General features: G+C 38.0%; 1 protein-coding gene across 2 annotated transcripts; it reads right to left on the bottom strand.

Moving 5' to 3' along the window:
* Nucleotides 1–1,034: 1,034 nt before the first annotated feature.
* Nucleotides 1,035–14,830, bottom strand: LOC123540264 (uncharacterized). Of its 2 annotated transcripts, XM_045325138.2 has the most exons (4): nucleotides 8,648–14,830; nucleotides 7,337–8,044; nucleotides 1,847–6,974; nucleotides 1,035–1,170 (listed from the first exon to the last, which is right to left on the bottom strand). In XM_045325138.2, the coding sequence occupies exon 1, from the start codon at nucleotides 12,814–12,816 to the stop codon at nucleotides 11,677–11,679; it is 1,140 nt and encodes a 379-aa protein (XP_045181073.2). In that variant the 5' UTR covers nucleotides 12,817–14,830; the 3' UTR covers nucleotides 1,035–1,170; nucleotides 1,847–6,974; nucleotides 7,337–8,044; nucleotides 8,648–11,676. The 2 variants fall into 2 exon arrangements, with proteins under 2 accessions (XP_045181073.2, XP_053402098.1); XM_053546123.1 differs by having other exon boundaries at nucleotides 7,337–14,830.
* Between the last annotated feature and the right edge of the window lie 5,908 nt (nucleotides 14,831–20,738).

Genomic DNA, 20,738 nt, shown 5'->3' with positions numbered 1-20,738 from the left:
GTAAATTAACTCGAGAAATAAACGTGATTTATTGACAAATAACTATTGAAAAAACTGTGTCACATCTATTGCGCGAAAATATATAGTGCCAAAAAATTTTGCCAATTACATTATGAGTGGAAAGCGTTGCCATTGTAAGATTCATTAAGTAATGTTGGAATGTATAAAATTAGCAGACTGAAGCGACACTCATCTCTTTGCAGCTTGAAATTAAGGAACGATTGGGATTTAACCGATCGTTCCGTTATGATATTGCGTTAGCACATGCTGGTAAGCCTAAGACTGAAATTAAACAATTACGCGTGAAATCATTGTTGCTACAATGTGAAAATTTTGTATTTTGCTTATAAAATTTATTTTTCATTATTTGTAATTCTCTTTAAAAATAATCGTTTTTTTCCTAATCTAGATCCGTTCTAAATAGACTGTTAATCAATCAGTAATTCGGAGAAGAAAAAATAAATGACACTATGGTTGGATCTGAATATGAGTTCTACTTATTTGACACATGATGGAGGCCTCGAATTCGATAATTTTTGTCAGTCACATTTTGTTACAAGTTACTAGGTTTTGATGATTATTTTAAAATACTCGTCAGGAAACTACTTATTATTTTTATTTCTATTCTGCTCTTGATCTTTTACACCTAAAACCTCCGCAAAACGTTTACACAAAAATGCAAAGAAATGTTACAAATATAAGAAAAACAATTTCATTTGACTGATTAGAATGATAAGTACTGAGCTATAAAGCGTGGTATTTTCAATCGACTTCAATATGTTGTAGTCTACCTTATAAGCGTTGTTTTTGAAAAACCTTTTGGTGAATTATAACTTACTTCAAGTCAATAATCAAGATTTTATGAAATATATATATTTGTTTTCTGTAGTTGAGTTGTTACGCCAATTCTTGATCTCATGAAGTTTTATGATCTTCATATACCTTTCTTTAACAGTTGAGGAAATCTTGCATTTCATACCCAGATCTCTCGAACAACGTTTTTGTCTCTAGAAAATTGTATTGTCTCTGGTTCTTAAATATCGTATTTTTATATCACAGTAGAAAAACTTCTTTGACATCTTACTTTTCTGCACAATATTTCATCAGATGCTCTTGATGAGACTCGTCTTTAAGTTTCAGTGTAATGTGCATGCCTCGGAACTATGCTTCCTACAAAGCGAGAAGTCTTTCATGTAATAACCAGAAACAAAAATAGAATTGACCTAAATAATCTAACTATTGATTTAACGCTTTTGTCTTTCCTTATTAATTATTACAACTCGACAACAATCGATGCACTTTAAAACCTGGACAAATAATAAAAAAAAATATAATGTATATTTCTTTGCTGCGAAAATAATTATAACAAAAAATATTTGCATACAATCTACATGCGTATGAGAAAGCGTGATTTGTAAGTATTCAAGTAAGTAAATTGTGAAGAAATGTATAAAAATAGAAAGACTGAAATCTGATCACCTCCGTCTCTTAAATTCAGACTATGAAATATATTACGGAACATCTGGGATTTACCGATGTTTCCCGATCTATGAATTTGCTTACACATGCTAGAAGCTCTAAGACCAGTAAGTAATAAAAATGCAGCCGTGATAATGCTTGGTTTGCTTCAAACTGTAAAAAGTGCTACTGAATGATTTTGGTACATTTATAAAATGGTTATTCATGTTTATTTTGTATACTAGTAACATTAAAAAATAAATCGTTTTTATTGCACGTAACTAGAACTCCGTGTTAAAATAGATTTAATTTAAAATCTTTTGTATTCAAGAAGAAAAAAGTATATAATAATCAAACAGTACTGGTTGGATTCAATATGAGCTTCTACCTTAATTTGACACATGTTCGAAAGGTCTGCTGGTTGTATCCGTCAAATTTCTTCTGCTGTCGACGGCTACCGTTTTACCTCAGTCACACATGGCGGGTCTCAGGCTGGATAATATTTAAAATACTTCAGTACAGACAGTTCAAGTATTATCGAAGGTTGTTTGTCAAAAACCACAAAGCAAGTTGAAAGTTTAGCGGTCATGTATTTCTGGTGGTATATGCACATCTTTTATTTATAGTAGCGATACATCCGTTTTTGACGTTGGCGACACATCCGTTCTTGACAGTACTGCTACATATGATATATCTTTAATTGCTGCGGACGTCAGTGACTAACAGCAATGACATTACCATATGCGTGGTTTTTGCTCTAGCGGTAGATATCAGCAAGGGAGGTACTGCGATCGTTGATGACACTTAAGAAGGTCTGACTGCACAGGCATTATTACTGTTAACTTTATTGATATTGGTATTCATTTGCATTGTGTCAAAAGGTAAATCAACTCTTATTGATTTTATCACGGGGGTGACCATTGCTCTCGCTTTTTACAGCTATTTGGATGTCATTTGGATTAAAAATGAGCCTTTTTAGAAGCCAAAACAATGAAGTTTAATACTAGTCCAGCTGAGGAAGAATGTACCTAACGAAAACGATCGCTACGATCAATAAACCTAAACACTGCATTAAGTATCATTACATTAGTTTGAAAGTCTTTCGAGACGTCTCCATTAAGTATAGTACGAAGATCGACAGAAGAAATAGGGGACAAAGTGTCGAAGAGTTCTGCTCTTTGTTGGTTATAACGCAGACAAACAAGAAATAATGATTGTCCTCGATTAGACCACAACTACAAAGTGGAGAAATAACAATGTTCTTATGAAACAGATGCTGATTTAATAAACTACATTTCGTTCGAAGTCGTGTGAGAATAATCTGAGAGCGTCGATCTCCATAATAAAAGTGTTGAGGCATTTTAGTTTTGTCAGCATTTAAAAAGTATTTATTGTCCTTTAATTGATTCATCATAATTTCCTAAGACTGGTCCATCATCATGTTCAACGATTCGTTCATCATGTTCTCCACTTCCAGATCCAACGATTTAAAAAAAAAAACAACTGGACACCCGTTTCTACGTTATTCATTCCATGTCCTGTTAGCACTGGTCAATCAGCCCGGTAATGTCTGGCACGTGATACAACATAAAATCTGACACCATGTTGTATCTAAAAAGGATTATACATTGAAGTATAACAAAAATACAGTATCAAATTAGGATGAAAATGTCACAAATATAAAACACAATAATTCTTGATAGGGTAGCTATTAGAACATCGTTCTGGTGTTTAACATATTACCTTTTACATAGCAATTTTACTAATAAGAAATAATTTCTAATGTCATGTTATAAAACACTTATTGAATGACTTGCCTATGGACCTCGGGCAATAGTATACATTTATTGACTGGCGTGTACAACAACAGCCAAAACTGTTGTCCGAGGTCTGCAAACCGAGGGCTAATAATTTTGATCAGTGACTGGCTAGCCATTCAATAATACGCTTTGCAACTGAGTTTGCCCTTTCCGAATAATTCAAATCGATATTATACTGGGACTTGAAAGGTCAAAGTGATATCGTAGATATTAAAATCCATTTTCAATATCATGGGTCGCAGAGATGTAGCTTAATTGATTGCGCGTATTCTAAATTATATGAAATGAATTTTTGGTGTTTTTTTCTGGACTATCTGCGCGAAGAAGTTCCGCAACTGAATAAGTTAGATTTCGTGAAACGTTACACGTTTCTAGACGATGAGAACACTTATGTTGACATCACACCGAGGAATTTTCATCGTTTTCTAAGAATAGGAATACAGGAACCGGTTCGGTAGGTTAAAGGTATAGGTCATCAAGTCAGGTCAAAGGTAAAAGGACACTAATCGTCGCGACCAAACCGTTCTAATGTTGCAATCACTTAATATAAACATGTGTTTTTTTTATGTTTGGCGCTAGTCAAAATAATCCGACGTTCAGCTTGTTTTATATTTGTGACGGGCAATCTAAACGTGAAAACTTTGAAGGACCAAAATAATGCAAGATAAATCACAGTTTTATCGCTTGCGCATGGTGAGTACACACGGTAAACGTTAATCGTGTACAGTACATACATAGGTTTAAGTCCCCAGAAAAAATCATAATTTTACATATTATTTGATAATTTTTACATAAATCAATGAGGAATTGAATCCCCTTTCGATACAAGTTTTATTTGAATTTATGGCCAATTCGTGATATAATCGACATTTATACCTATAGCATGTAACGCGTCGGCAGCGAAGAAAATTTCATGGGAAATTGCTTCAACTATTTTTTGATGACGCGAGTGGGGATATTGCCCATATGAAAAGATCGCGTCAAATTACTTTGACTAAAACGTATCCATTCTATCTATCTTTAATCTTATTCACAGTTATTTGACTAACATCACTGCTGTACTTTTTACCTCGCGGCATGGTTACATAAGATGGCTCTATAACGTATTCACTAGGCTGTTTAACTGAAGGGCGGAGTCAGAATTTATATCGAGATAAATGTAAATGTGACAGGTGAGTACAGTAACTGACTATTGGCTTTTCGATGAGACATTATATCTGTAAAGGGCAAACTCAATTGCAAAGCGTAATAAGTGATTTATTACATAACATCAAAAAAAATTTTCACAGTTCCACTTTATTCATATTGGTATTCCTTTGGTTTGTGTTGGTAATCAACTCTTATTGATTATATTACGGGAAAGACTTCGTGTGGCTCCGTCTTTGTTAACATCATCGTGGATGGAAGTAGATATCAATGTTGCCATCTGTATTAATATTAGCAGCTTTTGAGATGCAAACATTGCATTAGCTGTGTATCATTGACAATATCGCCAGCATTTCCATTGCTCCCGATACATACTTAGGTAAATGTGGATCCGTTATTCATAAGTTAATAACCCAGCGGATGGAAGCATGTTTTATTCAGATGTTATTACTGGTTTCACTGCCGACACAAATACCATGTTGGCAAATGAACTTCGGTAATACATTAGATGTGGAAACCTGTTCAGCTCTTGGGATCAGAAACTCTTTTATCATTTGCAACTACGTAGATATGGCCATTACACAGCGGCTCATTACTGGGAATTCGAACGATACCTTCAACACTCGTGAAATTGCTGTAGCTATTGAAACATGTGTCAGTGTATCTTCTACTTTATCTAAAACCACAAATCTCAACACTGGTCCAACCAAGGATTTCTGATCTCCCGTTCCTAATACTTAAGATACAGATACAAAACATGGCCTATCTGCAGATATCTTTGTTAGGGGTTGTTGTAAGATTGATGTTTCCCCAGATGAAAGCGCTAGTCTAACTGGATAGTTTAGTGATATCACCTTACGTTTCTTCTTCTTACGTTTTTTTAGACAAACTGAGTGCCTATTTAGGATGACTGTCTCCTTCGTAAGGTTTCAGCTTGTTATGGTGCATCACTTTTGACGACCCATACTTGTCAGTTTGAATTACAAAATTCACTGGGGAAACTGTCTTTATAACAATAAACTGACCGTTATTCCGTTTCTCAAGTTTAGGAGTGACGCCAACTTTCCTGGTTTCATGCACACCAGATGAAATCACCTGGTTTATAATTATGAAATACAACTTTTGTATCACATATTTCTTTGCTTCGATTCGCACTGTTTTTAGATACTTTCTTGCCTCGTGGGGGCGTGCAGCATGCGCTCTCTTATGCTCTCTACATAATCAAAATAGGGAGGTACATGGCCTTCGGGGGTACATGCCGTGAGGGGACTCATTTGGAGTCCAAAGGTATGTTTCTGCAAGGCAACTTAGGAACAAATCCCAGTATTACTGTTCCTCAGCCAGGTATGCACGTATCGTCTTCAGCAATGTACGGTTGTACCTTTCCGTCTGGCCATTACAGGCCGGTTTCCTTGGGCTTGTTCTCGTCTTCTTTACTTGTAATAAATTGCACATTTCCCGGAACACTTTGCTGTCAAAGGTTGGGCCTTGATCAGTATGGATTTTCAGAGGTGTACCCAACCTAGCGATAAAATCATTGATAATTCTAGAGCGCAGTCTTCTGCTTGTTAGTTTAGCCCTGCAAAAATCTCAACATACTTAGTAAAATGGTCACTTAACCAATATGTACCTGTTGCCACGTGATGTTCGAGTAATCTAGGGCGAGGGTATCCCAGGGTGCACCAGCACGAAGATGACCCATTGGGGCCTTTGGTGTTTTAATGAGTACTTTATCAGCGGCAAAGACATTACATTTCTTTATGTACCATTTAATGGACTCCTTCATATTGAACCAGTAATACAGCTGTGAGACTTTCTCCTTAGTTTTCTTAACACCTAGGTGACCCGGTAAAACACTACTATTCATGAGGCACAGAATATCCGAGTGCAGCTCCTTTAGAGCTACCAACTATGTGTAGTCACCAGTTCCATTTTGTATCGGAAAGATTTACACAAGACTCCATCCTTAAGGCAAAGCTCATCCCATAAAATCCAAAAATGTCTGTCAACCATACTCCATCTCTTCACGGTCAGGCCTTTGATTTTCTTCTTTAGCCTGGAGAATAGGAGCAATGTCAGGGTCCCTGGATTGTTTGGCTGCAATATTTGTGGGGTTTCTCGGTGCTTCCGAAGGATCTTCTTTCCAGATTTTATTTACTTCACAACATCGGGTGTTAAGTGATTTGTGGCGGCCGTAAAAAGTCGCCCCGACTTCATTCTCAGTGTTGTTATATTTTCTGGCCCTTTGAGATCATTGATTTCTATTCATTTAGATTTGAAGATTGAATACTGCTTAAGCCAGTGCTCGGGGGCGTGGGCAGTGTTGCATTTTCCATTAATGCCCGTGAACAGACTCAATCTAACCGAGCCTGCAATTTTCACTGTTTGCCTTGTTCTCGGTGCTTCCGAGGGATCTTCTTTCCAGATTTTATTTTCTTCCAATAACCATGCCATCATCTTCGAAATTCCGCTGTGTTGTGCCCTTAAATGTGCCATACATGGTCTTTTTGCTGGAAATGTTAGGTCTTCACGAAGCCCACAGTGGAATCTCTGTATGTATACAAAATTAATGTAGTTTTATTCATGTATCCTTTTAACTTTTTCTTATCCTTTCATTATCATTATTATATATATTTCTAAATATCTGTTTGCCTACAGTTTAAAATTTTCTGCTTTTAAAATTTATAGTTTATCATGGTGGACAATATTTGGTTTAGTAGGACCAATCTTGATTCTGTACAAAACATCATTAACCTTGTCAGTTATTTCACATGGACCATTCTAAAAAGTTTAAAGGTAGTAATTTTGAGTACTTATCAACCAGCCCTTTTGTATATTAAATACTGTATATATATCGTATCTTAATTGCTTTATTTATCTACTAGTATTTGCAAAATAGAATTAACCCTTACCATGCTGGACACGATGGATTCTGCCTTTGCGACCAGTGTAGATCATGACCAGCCTGAAATATTTGGTAAGCACCCCTTTTAACAGTTTATGGTACTGCCCAAACTGAAAGATGGACAAGTTCATTAAAGAAATTTATCAGGGTAAGAGTTAAATGAAAGTTGACATTTATATACATGTACCTAAAAATATATTTCTGGTTACAATACCATTAAACTGTTTATTGGTTGCTAGCATTCTAGCCCAAAACCAAAATCAAGCCCTTAATTACCTCTGAATCACGCATGATTCTGTATGTTTGAAAACTATAGCCTTCGAAGGGCTATCTCTTGGAGTTACCCTGACAACGGGGCGAACCATCTATCACTGGATAGTATCTAGGGGAAGTCTCTTCACCACTACACGTTTTACTGCAGCTCCAAGTTACAATCAGCGTTGTCCTTCATAGATGAATCACGTAAGTTACTAATCTCTTGCAGTCTGTCCGTAGGTTGTTCTGGATATTGAATGGTGTCTGCGTTGTCTCTGATCTCTTGCAAAATATTTAATAAGTTCTTTGAGAACTTACTCTTCTGTACAATATTTCGTCAGAACCCCCTGATGAGACTCGTTCTTAAGGTTTCTGTATAGTGCACATGTCTCAGAAATAAGCTTCATACAAAGCGAGAGTCCTTCATGTAATATCCAGATCTCTCTGCCAATTCCTGTGTCTATACAAAACAGATATATCTGTATCATCTCCTTGTTCGAACTTTCTGTTGTTAAAATACTAAATTGCTTTACTGAATAGACTAGACAGAACACACAGCTAAAATGTCAAATACTCTAAATAAAAATGTGAAATACTCAAAGAGTGTCACAAATAGAAATTGTAAATATGTCCGAATAATAAATTTTAATATCCGAGTGTTTTCGCCTAAGTTGATATGAAAAAGTTCGCGAATTGCCGATTCCAGACGTTTTGTGAGCGGAAATATTCGAGAATCACCGAAAACTGAAGTGTAAAGGCTAATAAAAGCTAAACTTGTTTATATTTACTTAATTATAATGGCATGTCTTGGCGAACGTGGAAATTTACGCTGGTTGATATTTTAGCGAATACGCGAACATTTCCACATCGCGAACTTTTCCACCTGTACAGTAGTTTATACTCTAGTAACATTAATAATTTGATATTGCACATGCCTGTATGCACACTGTTAGCTGGAGTTCCCTTTTAAAATCTTAATTTCGTTAATTGAAAGTACTGAAAATTACTACGAACTTAAAACAACAATATGCATGTACTGATTAATTAACATATTGGCTTATACCTCATTTTGACGGAATATGTCAAAGTCTCCTGATCGTTCCCGTCAAATTTCTTCTTTCCATGGGTACCAGTCTTCATCTCAGAAGTTTGGCGGATGTCAGGTTTAGTATCTATATGGTGCTTGAGTGAAGACAATTCAATCATTACTTGAGGCTTTTTGTAAAAAACCAAAGGGCAAGTCGAAGATAAAAGCGACACGTCCATTGTTGACGGTAGCAACACGTCCATTCCTGACGGTATCGACACGTCCATTCTTGACGCTACTTCTACATATGGCAGACATTTCCTTGTTGGGGACACCAGTGATTCTAACCACAGTTGTGATATAGTGCATGTGGTATCTGTTCTGATGGCACACATCATCAGAGAGGGCACTGCTAAATTTGCTGAGACTTTAGAAGGTATGACTGCAGACATCACTCCTGGCGACATTATTGATGTTTGCAGTTCTTTGGATGCAAACATTGCGATAGCAGTGATTATAAGTGTTGCTAAATCAATTCTCATTGATGTTGTCACTGGCGTGACCATTTCTGTCGCTGCAAAGTGCGTTACAACAGGCTCTACCATCGGTAACAACACTGCAGACCGAAGAATCTGTCCATCTGCAGACGCCAGTTCTGATGTCATAACTGGTGACACTGCCGATTCCAGTACCATGCTAATAATGAACTTCGGGAAAGTCTCGAATACAGATGCCTGTCTAGCTTTGGATATAAGCATCAGAAACCCTTTCATCATTTGTTACATAGATATTGTCATTTTGAATTCTTGGACTCCTTCACTGAGAATTCTGTCGCTACATTTAGTATAAGCGACATTGCTCTAGCCGTTGCCACATGTGCATTCACTGTATCCAAAACCACAGATATCAACTCCGGTGCCACCAAGGATATCTGACATGCCGTTGCTAACACCAAAGATGCAAAGCTTGCCCTATGTGCAGATATGTATGCTTGGGATTGCTGTACCATTGATGTATCTACAAATGAAACCTCTAGTTTAGCTGAACATGCCAGCACTTGTATTGGCAACATCAGTGATAAGTGTTTTGCAGCGGGCATCAAAGCAGACGCATCTGGCATCACTGGTGAATAAACGGGTTTGAGTAATGGCGTAATACTACATGAGAAAACTGCTTTCGGAGTGACCACATTTGACAATACATTTGAAATGGCAGATCTAGTTGCTGCTAATGGCATCCCTGTTTTGTTTTAAAAATAATAAGGACTTGCCTCTGGTAAAATCTTGGCGTTTGTTACCAGCAATGAAAACTTTGATCTACGGAACGGTATTAAAGGGTTCTTTTCCACCTATACAGTAGTTTATACTCTAGTAACATTAATAATTTGATATTGCACATGCCTGTATGCACTCTGTTAGCTGGAGTTCCCTTTTAAGATCTTAATTTCGTTAATTGAAAGTACTGAAAATTACTACGAACTTAAAACAACAATATGCATGTACTGATTAATTAATACCCGTCTAATTTCTTCTTTCCATGGGTAGCAATTTTCATCTCAGAAGCTTGACGGATGTCATGTTTAGTATATGTATGGTGCTTGAGTGGAGACAATTCAATCATTACTTAAGGCTTTTTTGTATACTGTGTTGGTGCGCCGTAAAACCCAAATAGATAAATAAATAAATTTTGTATCAAACTAAAGGGCAAGTCGAAGATAAAGCCGGTAACACATCTATTCTTGACGGTAGCGACATGTCCATTGTTGACGGTAGCGACACGTCCATTCCTGACGGTAGCGACACGTCCATTCTTGACTGTAGCGAAACATCCAATCTTGACGCTACTTCTACATATGACAGACATTTCCTTGTTGGGGACACCAGCGATTCTAACCACAATTGCGATAAAGTGCATGTGGTATCTGTTCTGGTGGCACACATCTTCAGAGAGGGCACTGCTGTAGTTGCTGAGACTTTAGAAGGTATGGCTGCAGACATCAGTCCTGGCGACACTATTGATGTTTGCAAATCTTTGGATGCAAACATTGCCCTAGTTGTGGTGATCAGTGTTGCCAAATCAATTCACATTGATGGTGTCGCTGGCGTGACCATTTCTGTCGCTGCAAACTTCGTTGCATCTGGCTCTACCATCAGTAACAACACTACAGACGGAAGAATCTGTCCATCTGCAGACGCCAGTTCTGATGTCATAACTGGTGACACTGTCGATTCCAGTACCATGCTAATAATGAACTTCGGGAAAGTCTCGAATGCCGATGTCTGTCTAGCTTTGGATATAAGCATCAGAAACCCTTTCATCATTTGTGACATAACTGTTGTCATCTGTGAAATCTTGGACTCCTTCACTGGGAATTTTGTCGCTACATTTAGCATAAGCGACATTGCTGTAGCCGTTGCCTCATGTTCATTCGCTGTATCCAAAACCAGATATCAACTCTGGTGCCACCAAGGATATCAGACCTGCCGTTGCTAACACCATAAATGCAAAACTTGCCCTATGTGTGGATATGTATGCTCGGGATTGCTGTACCATTGATGTATCTACAAATGAAACCTCTAGTTTAGCTGAACATGCCAGCACTTGTATTGGCAACACCAGAGATAAGTGTTTTGCAGCGGGCATCAAAGCAGACGCATCTGGCATCACTGGAGAGTAAACGGGTTTGAGTAATGGCGTAATCCTACATGAGAAAACTGCTTTCGGAGTGACACATTTGACAATACATTTGAAATGGCAGATCTAGTTGCTGCTAAGGGCATCCCTGTTTTGTTTTGAAAATAATAAGGACTTGCCGCTGGTAAAATCTTGGCGTTTGTTACCAGTAATGAAAACTTTGATCTACGGAACGGTATTAAATGGTTCTTTTCCATCTACACAGTAGTTTATACTCTAGTAACATTAATAATTTGATATTGCACATGCCTGTATGCACTCTGTTAGCTGGAGTTCCCTATTAAAATCTTAATTTCGTTAATTGAAAGTACTGATAATTACTACGAACTTAAAACAACAATATGCATGTACTGATTAATTAACATATTGGCTTATACCTCATTTTGACGGAATATGTCAAACGTCTCCTGATCGTACCCGTCAAATTTCTTCTTTCCATGTGTACCAGTTTGCATCTCAGAAGCTTGGTAGATGTCAGGTTTAGTATCTGTATGGTGCTTGGGTGAAGACAATTCAATCATTACTTGAGGCTTTTTGTATAAAACCACAGGGCAAGTCGAAGATGAAAGAGACACGTCCATTGTTGACGGTAGCGACACGTCCATTGTTGACGGTAGCGACACGTCCATTCCTGTCGGTAGCGACACGTCCATTCTTGACTGTAGCGAAACATCCACTCTTGGCGCTACTTCTACATATGACAGACATTTCCTTGTTGGCGACACCAGCGATTCTAACCACAATTGCGATAAAGTGCATGTGGTATCTGTTCTGGTGGCACGCATCTTCAGAGAGGGCACTGCTGTAGTTGCTGAGACTTTAGAAGGTATGACTGCACACATCAGTCCTGGCGACATTATTGATGTTTGCAAATCATTGGATGCAAACATTGCGCTACCTGTGGTGATCAGTGTTGCTAAATTAATTCTCATTGATGTTGTCGCTGGCGTGACCATTGCTTTCGCTGGAAGCTTCGTTGCAACTGGCTCTGCCATCAGTAACAACACTGCAGACGGAAGAATCTGTCCATCTGCAGACGCCAGTTCTGATGTCATAACTGGTGACACTGTCGAATCCAGTACCATGCTGATAATGAACTTCGGCAAAGTCTTGAATGCGGATGCCTGTCTAGCTTTGGATATAAGCATCAGAAACCCTTTCATCATTTGTGACATAGATATTGTCATTTGTGAAATCTTGGACTCCTTCACTGGGAATTCTGTCGCTACATTTCGCATAAGCGACATTGCTCTAGCCGTTGCCTTATGTGCATTCACTGTATCCAAAACCACAGATATCAACTCTGGTGCCACCAAGGATATCAGACCTGCCGTTGCTAACATCAAAAATGCAAAACTTGCCCTATGTGCAGATATGTATGCTCGGGATTGCTGTACCATTGATGTATCTACAAATGAAACCTCTAGTTTAGCTGAACATGCCAGCACTTGTGTTGGCAACACCAGAGATAAGTGTTTTACAGCGGGCATCAAAGCAGATGCATCTGGCATCACTGGTGAGTAAACGGGTTTGAGTAATAGCGTAATCTACATGAGAAAACTGTTTTCGGAGTGACCACATTTGACAATACATTTGAAATGGCAGATCTAGTTGCTGCTAATGGCATCCCTGTTGTGTTTTGAAAATAATAAGGACTTGCCTCTGGTAAAATCTTGGCGTTTGTTACCAGAAATGAAAACTTTGATCTACAGAACGGTATTAAAAGGTTCTTTTCCACCTATACAGTAGTTTATACTCTAGTAACATTAATAATTTGATATTGCACATGCCTGTATGCACTCTGTTAGCTGGAGTTCCCTTTTAAAATCTTAATTTCGTTAATTGAAAGTACTGAAAATTACTACGAACTTGAAACAACAATATGCATGTACTGATTAATTAACATATTGGCTTATACCTCATTTTGACGGAATATGTCAAACGTCTCCTGATCGTACCCGTCAAATTTCTTCTTTCCATGGGTACCATTAAGTGAAGACAATTCAATCATTATTTAAGGCTTTTTGTATAAAACCAAAGGGCAAGTCGAAGATAAAGCCGGCAACACATCTATTCTTGACGGTAGCGACATGTCCATTCTTGACGGTAGCGACACGTCCATTCCTGTCGGTAGCGACACGTCCATTCTTGACTGTAGCGAAACATCCAATCTTGATGCTACTTCTACATATGACAGACATTTCCTTGTTGGGGACACCAGCGATTCTAACCACAATTGCGATAAAGTGCATGTGGTATCTGTTCTGGTGGCACACATCTTCAGAGAGGGTACTGCTGTAGTTGCTGAGACTTTAGAAGGTATGGCTGCAGACATCAGTCCTGGCGACATTATTGATGTTTGCAAATCTTTGGATGCAAACATTGCACTAGCTGTGGTGATCAGTGTTGCTAAATCAATTCTCATTGATGTTGTCTCTGGCGTGACCATTGCTTTCGCTGGAAACTTCGTTGCAACTGGCTCTAGCATCAGTAACAACACTGCAGACGGAAGAATCTGTCCATCTGCAGACGCCAGTTCTGATGTCATAACTGGTGACACTGTCGATTCCAGTACCATGCTAATAATGAACTTCGGGAAAGTCTCGAATGCGGATGCCTGTCTAGCTTTGGATATAAGCATCAGAAACCCTTTCATCATTTGTGACATAGATATTTTCATTTGTGAAATCTTGGACTCCTTCACTGGGAATTCTGTCGCTACATTTCGCATAAGCGGCATTGCTCTAGCCGTTGCCTCATGTGCATTCTCTGTATCCAAAACCACAGATATCAACTCTGGTGCCACGAAGGATATCTGACCTGCCGTTGCTAACACCAAAAATGCAAAACTTGCCCTGTGTACAGATATGTATGCTCGGGACTGCTGTACCATTGATGTATCTACAAGTGAAACCTCTAGTTTAGCTGAACATGCCAGCACTTGTGTTGGCAACATCAGAGATAAGTGTTTTGCAGCGGGCATCAAAGCAGACGCATCTGGCATCACTGGTGAATAAACGGGTTTGAGTAATGGCGTAATCCTACATGAGAAAACTGCTTTCGGAGTGACACATTTGACAATACATTTGAAATGACAGATCTAGTTGCTGCTAAGGGCATCCCTGTTTTGTTTTGAAAATAATTAGGACTTGCCTCTGGTAAAATCTTGGCGTTTGTTACCAGTAATGAAAACTTTGATCTACGGAACGGTATTAAATGGTTCTTTTCCATCTATACAGTAGTTTATACTCTAGTAACATTAATAATTTGACATTGCAGATGCCTGTATGCACTCTGTTAGCTGGAGTTCCCTTTTTAAATCTTAATTTCGTACATTGAAAGTACTGAAAATTACTACGAACTTAAAACAACAATATGCATATACTGATTAATTAATATATTGGCTTATACCTCATATTGACGGAATATGTCAAACGTCTCCTGATCGTACCCGTCAAATTTCTTCTTTCCATGGGTACCATTAAGTGAAGACAATTCAATCATTATTTAAGGCTTTTTGTATAAATCCAAAGGGCAAGTCGAAGATAAAGCCGGTAACACATCTATTCTTGACGGTAGCGACACGTCCATTGTTGACGCTAGCGACACGTCCATTCCTGTCGGTAGCGACACGTCCATTCTTGACTGTAGCGAAACATCCAATCTTGACGCTACTTCTACATATGACAGACATTTCCTTGTCGGGGACGCCAGCGATTCTAACCACAATTGCGATAAAGTGCATGTGGTATCTGTTCTGGTGGCACACATCTTCAGAGAGGGCACTGCTGTTGTTGCTGAGACTTTAGAAGGTATGGCTGCAGACATCAGTCCTGGCGACATTATTGATGTTTGCAAATCTTTTAATGCAAACATTGCGCTAGCTGTGGTGATCAGTGTTGCTAAATCAATTCTCACTGATGGTGTCGCTGGCGTGACCATTGCTGTCGCTGCAAACTTCGTTGCAACTGGCTCTAGCATCAGTAACAACACTGCAGACGGAAGAATCTGTCCATCTGCAGACGCCAGTTCTGATGTCATAACTGGTGACACTGTCGATTCCAGTACCATGCTAATAATGAACTTCGGCAAAGTCTCGAATGCGGATGCCTGTCTAGCTTTGGATATAAGCATCAGAAACCCTTTCATCATTTGTGACATAGATGTTGTCATTTGTGAAATCTTGGACTCCTTCACTGGGAATTCTGTCGCTACATTTCGCATAAGCGACATTGCTCTAGCCGTTGCCTCATGTGCATTCACTGTATCCAAAACCACAGATATCAACTCTGGTGCCAACAAGGATATCTGACCTACCGTTGCTAACACCAAAGATGTATGCTCGGTATTGCTGTACCATTGATGTATCTACAAATGAAAACTCTAGTTTAGATGAACATGCCAGCACTTGTGTTGGCAACATCAGAGATAAGTGTTGTGCAGCGGGCATCAAAGCAGACGCATCTGGCATCACTGGTGAGTAAACGGGTTTGAGTAATGGCGTAATCCTACATGTGAAAACTGCTTTCGGAGTGACCACGTTTGACAATACATTTGAAATGGCAGATCCAGTTACTGCTAATGGCATCCTTGTTTTGTTTGAAAATAATAAGGACTTGCCGCTGGTGAAATCTTGGCGTTTGTTACCAATAATGAAAACTTTGATCTACGGAACGGTATTACCCCAACTATTGACGTCAACGTGGTTAAAGACGAAATCGACGGTGATGGCAGCTTTGGATTAATCTTGCAGATTTTCAAGCATATAGGCTAGAATTTATTTGGCATCACGCATGTCACAGGAGAGCTACATGATGGCTTCATTGTGCTTATTGAAAGAAGCGTTGATATGGGCAGCTTTTGTGGCATATTGTAGCTTCCAAAGCATATCTGCATTCGTGGTAACATAAGCTCTGATTTATGAATTTGTGCTAGATTGGTAGAGGCTTGGAAGAATGAACACCAAAACGACACGTCTGAAGAGGTCTTCAATGCCGCCTGTATTATTAGTGGTGATATTAATCTGAAATGCCATTGTAAAGAACAATGTAAGCATAACATTAATTCACACATGAGTGTATGTGAAATCAATTTTCTTTTCCGTTTTTTTTCTGCGAGAGTATAGAATTTTAATTAAATACGAAATCAAACGAAAACTACAACTCGTAAAAATGCCCCATTTAAAAGCAATTAATCGTACACATGGTCAATTCTTAATGTCTAATATTCTAAAGTTATCACTATACTAAATTTGATTGATTGTTTTCACTCTGTTCATAAAATCAAATTACACTTACTGAACTAGCAACTAGATATCTCTTAAAAATCAAAAAGTTACTACAACAACCCCTAGAGACCTTTAGAATGGTGTAAAATTTATGCCCAAAAATAATTGTTTGTTTCTGGTAACATGCTCAAAAAATTAGGGTAGGTAGGTCGGGGTTTGTTTTATTTTATTTTTTTTATATTATTAAGTGGGACTTTGTGTCAAAAAATGAATACTAATACGGGGGTTCTGCCTTTAGAGCCTCAGTAAGTTGATTTCTTACATCACTGACCATGTTTAAAGCATAAAAAGTGCAGTTGAAAAAAACATTCTTCAGGCCATATAAACATTTAGTGTCAGGCCAAAATTTTAGGGTAGGTCGGGATACCGGAAACAAACACATTTTAGGCCTTACATCTGGATATTGCAAAGTACAGTCAAAGTGGACAAAACAGTAAGTTTTTGTCTTACCTGTAGCATACCTATACTGTCTGGTTCCTTGTTTGTCTGTCAAATCTACGCTGGTTCCAAAACTGTCTGGTATTGAGTTTGATTCTCCACCTAAAGCTTGCTGGAACCTTTCGCTGGCAAAACCCAGTTATAGAAATATGAAATAGAAATTCTACTATGCTTTTCGCTGTTAAAACACTCTTACGCTAGAATGACGTCACGTTAACGTGCGGGGACGTCAATGTTTTTGTTGCGACCAAGAAAGAGCGTTACTATATTTTATCTATTGTTTTAGATTAAGGGCATATTAGAATTGAAATAATTAATAACAAAACCGTGTTTTAACACTATTTAGAAACACGGTCGGTAATACGTCGTACAAATAATTTCGCCCGACGTATACCCGCCCATCGTGCATAAATAGTGTTAAAACACTCTTTAGCTAGATATATAAATTATTTCTTTAATATAGATAGCTTTGACAACCTCATATTTGATTCAGATTTCACAGTTATTCGAATTTCTTTTAACAGAAACTACCGGTCATGAAATTAATCTTCTTTATAAATTTCAGTGAATAGTCTTGGACCTATGTCGAATCTATGGCGGATGAGATTGACTGAAATGATGCTTTATTACAGAGCATAAAATGTGTTAGTTACTTGTGTGTGGGTGTGTGCTTGTATTTGGTACATGAATGTCTGCGCTACTGTGGTTTACGTTGTAGTGTAACTGTGATTAAGGAACGCAGCATTCCCCTTTTATATTCATCCTTGTTCTACTATCCCCTTCAACCCCCTCCCCCAACCCCTTTCTGCTCCTTACCCCTTCCTCCACCTCTATCTATATTTTTGCATAAAATTGAAATGTACTTGTTGGATTTTTTGAAGCAACCAGTCTGTAATATTTTTTCCGTTACAGCTTCTTTTTGTTGTGGGCCTACTTTGCAAATGCTTGGCTCTGAGGCTGTGTTTGTGGTGCTCTGTGCTTCCGAGAAATCTACCCTTACCTATTATCTTTAGTACATATACATTTTTCAATGATCTAAGACTAACTGTTCATAATGCTACCTTACATGTAGTCCATAGCTGGAATCAAGGGTTGCTTTTTTTAATGGTTCTTAGATTGCAAGATTGCAACGTGTATTCTGATATGAGGTTTAAAGACTGCAGAAACAAGTGAACGAAGTATTACCATGCAATACAAAGTCCCCTACTAGAAGGAGACTATAATTATCTCAACTGCAGCATAACATCGCGATATGATATCTGTCATTGGTGTATCTTTATTGTACAATACACAATATGTTATAACACACAACGTTTGGATTATAATTTGCATATATAAAAGTTACAGTTATTGAATGTTTATAACATCTTTAAATACAAAAAAGTATTTAATTTCAATTTTAATTACATTTCATTTTTAAATTGATGGGAAAATATGGGAAGAAATGTAACACCATATAAAACTTTTTTTTGAATGTTTGTTTATTTTCTTTAGAATTATTTCCCTTTTATAATAAAAGAATGCTAAAGAAAATAAACAAACATTTTTATTGGGTCCATATAACACATGAGCTTATGTTAAAAAATTTAATATATTTTACAAACAGGACAGGAAAAGATCAATGTTGACTTTTGACCTTCAATGGTGACCTTGACCTTTGAGCTAGGGTATGTGTATTGCGCATGACAAGTTTGCTCATTATGGGTATTTTTTTAAAAAATATTAAAATCTTTTCATGGATGACAGAGTAATGGACTGGAAAGGAAAACATACTGTTGACATTTGACCTCCAAGTTTGACCTTGACCTTTGAGCTAAGGACCAGGGCGTCACATTATAGGGAACATCTGTGCAAAAACCAAAAAAATAGTTATGAACTGGACAGGAACAAAATTACTGAACCTTGACCTCAAAGAGTGACCATGACCTTTGAGCTAGGGGTCTGAGTTTTCCGCATGACACATCGTCTCATTATAGAGAACATTTGTGTCACCTAATATTACAATCCCTTGATTGATGACAGTTATGGACCGGACAGGAAAAAAACGTATTGACCTTCGACTTTCGACTGCGATCTTGACCTTTGAGCTAGGATAAACGCATGTGCAAGACAATTTGTCTCATTATGGGGAGCACTTGTGCCAAATAAAATTAATATCCCTTAATGAATGACAGAGTTGTAGACCGGAACCTTGACCTCCAAGTGTGACCTTGACCTTTGAGCTAGTTGTTCAGAATGACAGGTCACCTGTTTATGGTGAGCATTTGTACCAAGTAATATTGTAATCCCTCAATGAATAACAGAGTTCTGAACCGGACACAAAACAGACCCTGTTAATGCCGATCTGCCTTTGACTCCAAGTGTGACCTTGATCTTTAAGGCAGAGGTCTGAAAGTTGTGCATGACACATAGACTTATTATGGAAAATATTTTTGCCTGGTAATATCAAAATCCCTTAATGGATTGTTGTGTTACAGACCGGACAAGGAAATAACCGTTACCCTGTTGATATCTGACTTCCAAGTGTGACCTTGACCTTTTGAGCTAGGTGTTCGGGTTATTGCGCATGACACGTCATTATGGAAAACATTTGTGTCAAGTAATATTACAATCTCTGATTGAATTACAGAGTTATCGAACGGACACGAAATTTCGGACGGCCTAACGGAATGACGGACGGACGGACGGGAAAAGCGCAATCCTATAATCCCCGAAACTGGTCAGTCAAATTACAATGTTTAACATCATTGAAACCGATTAACATAAATAAAATATTTGCTGAAATTTTTTTTACTGTTTCCGAATCAAGTTTTAACTTGATTTTTCTTTAAATATAAGGTAATACCATTCATGTTGTACGCAATTTTAACACTTATAATGCTGGACACGATTGATTCTACCTTTGCGTCCAGTGTAGATGATGATCAACGGGCCTTTTTTCACTGTGAAGGGGCAATTTTTCGCTGTGTAGCGACAGGGATTCACAATACTCAATACTTTTAATCATAATTGTCCATTTAAACACCAGGAGCTTTTGGTTCTGTATTTGTCTCAACAACTGCACCATAAAAGCAGTCTCTGCCGGCCACTAACTGAACAAGGAATTTTTCTTGTATCAAGCTCTACCGATATTGTTCAAAGAATTCCATTATATGCAGATCTCTCAGGTTTCATAGTGCTACACTCCTACCAGGTTACCTTGACTAGTTCATGAATGTGTTCATGAATGAATTCATGAAGTTCAAGAACCTTTTTCACAGGGGAGTTCATCAAATGTTCATGAACCCCAGTGGCCATTTGCTGTTCATGGGATTATTCATGAACCAAAGTTCGTCATTTATGAACTTTGGTTCATGAACAAATGATGAACTTGGTTCATGAACAGTTCATCAATTGTTCATGAACCAAAGTTCATGGTGCAGCCATTTGCTATTCATGGGATTGTTCATGAACTCTAGTTCTTGATTTATGAACTCCAGTTCAAGAATTATTCCATGAACTGGTCTCTATTTTTCGCAGGGGTAAGGTCAAGGTCACACTTCGGTCAAATGTCAAATTCATGAATGACTTTAATTGTCCGGAGTATTTCTTCTTCATGCGTGGAGGGATTTTGGTTTTTGGCACAAATGTTCACCACCATGGGGCTGCCTAGTTTTTAGTTTTTAGAATTACTTTCCTTTGTTGCCATTATAAATAATTTATATTGTA

Source organism: Mercenaria mercenaria, chromosome 1 (assembly GCF_021730395.1).
Source record: "Mercenaria mercenaria strain notata chromosome 1, MADL_Memer_1, whole genome shotgun sequence".
Classification (NCBI taxonomy): Eukaryota; Metazoa; Mollusca; class Bivalvia; order Venerida; family Veneridae; genus Mercenaria; species Mercenaria mercenaria.
The sequence above is the reverse complement of the archived record's forward strand: the minus strand, read 5'-3'. Positions and strand labels throughout refer to the sequence as shown.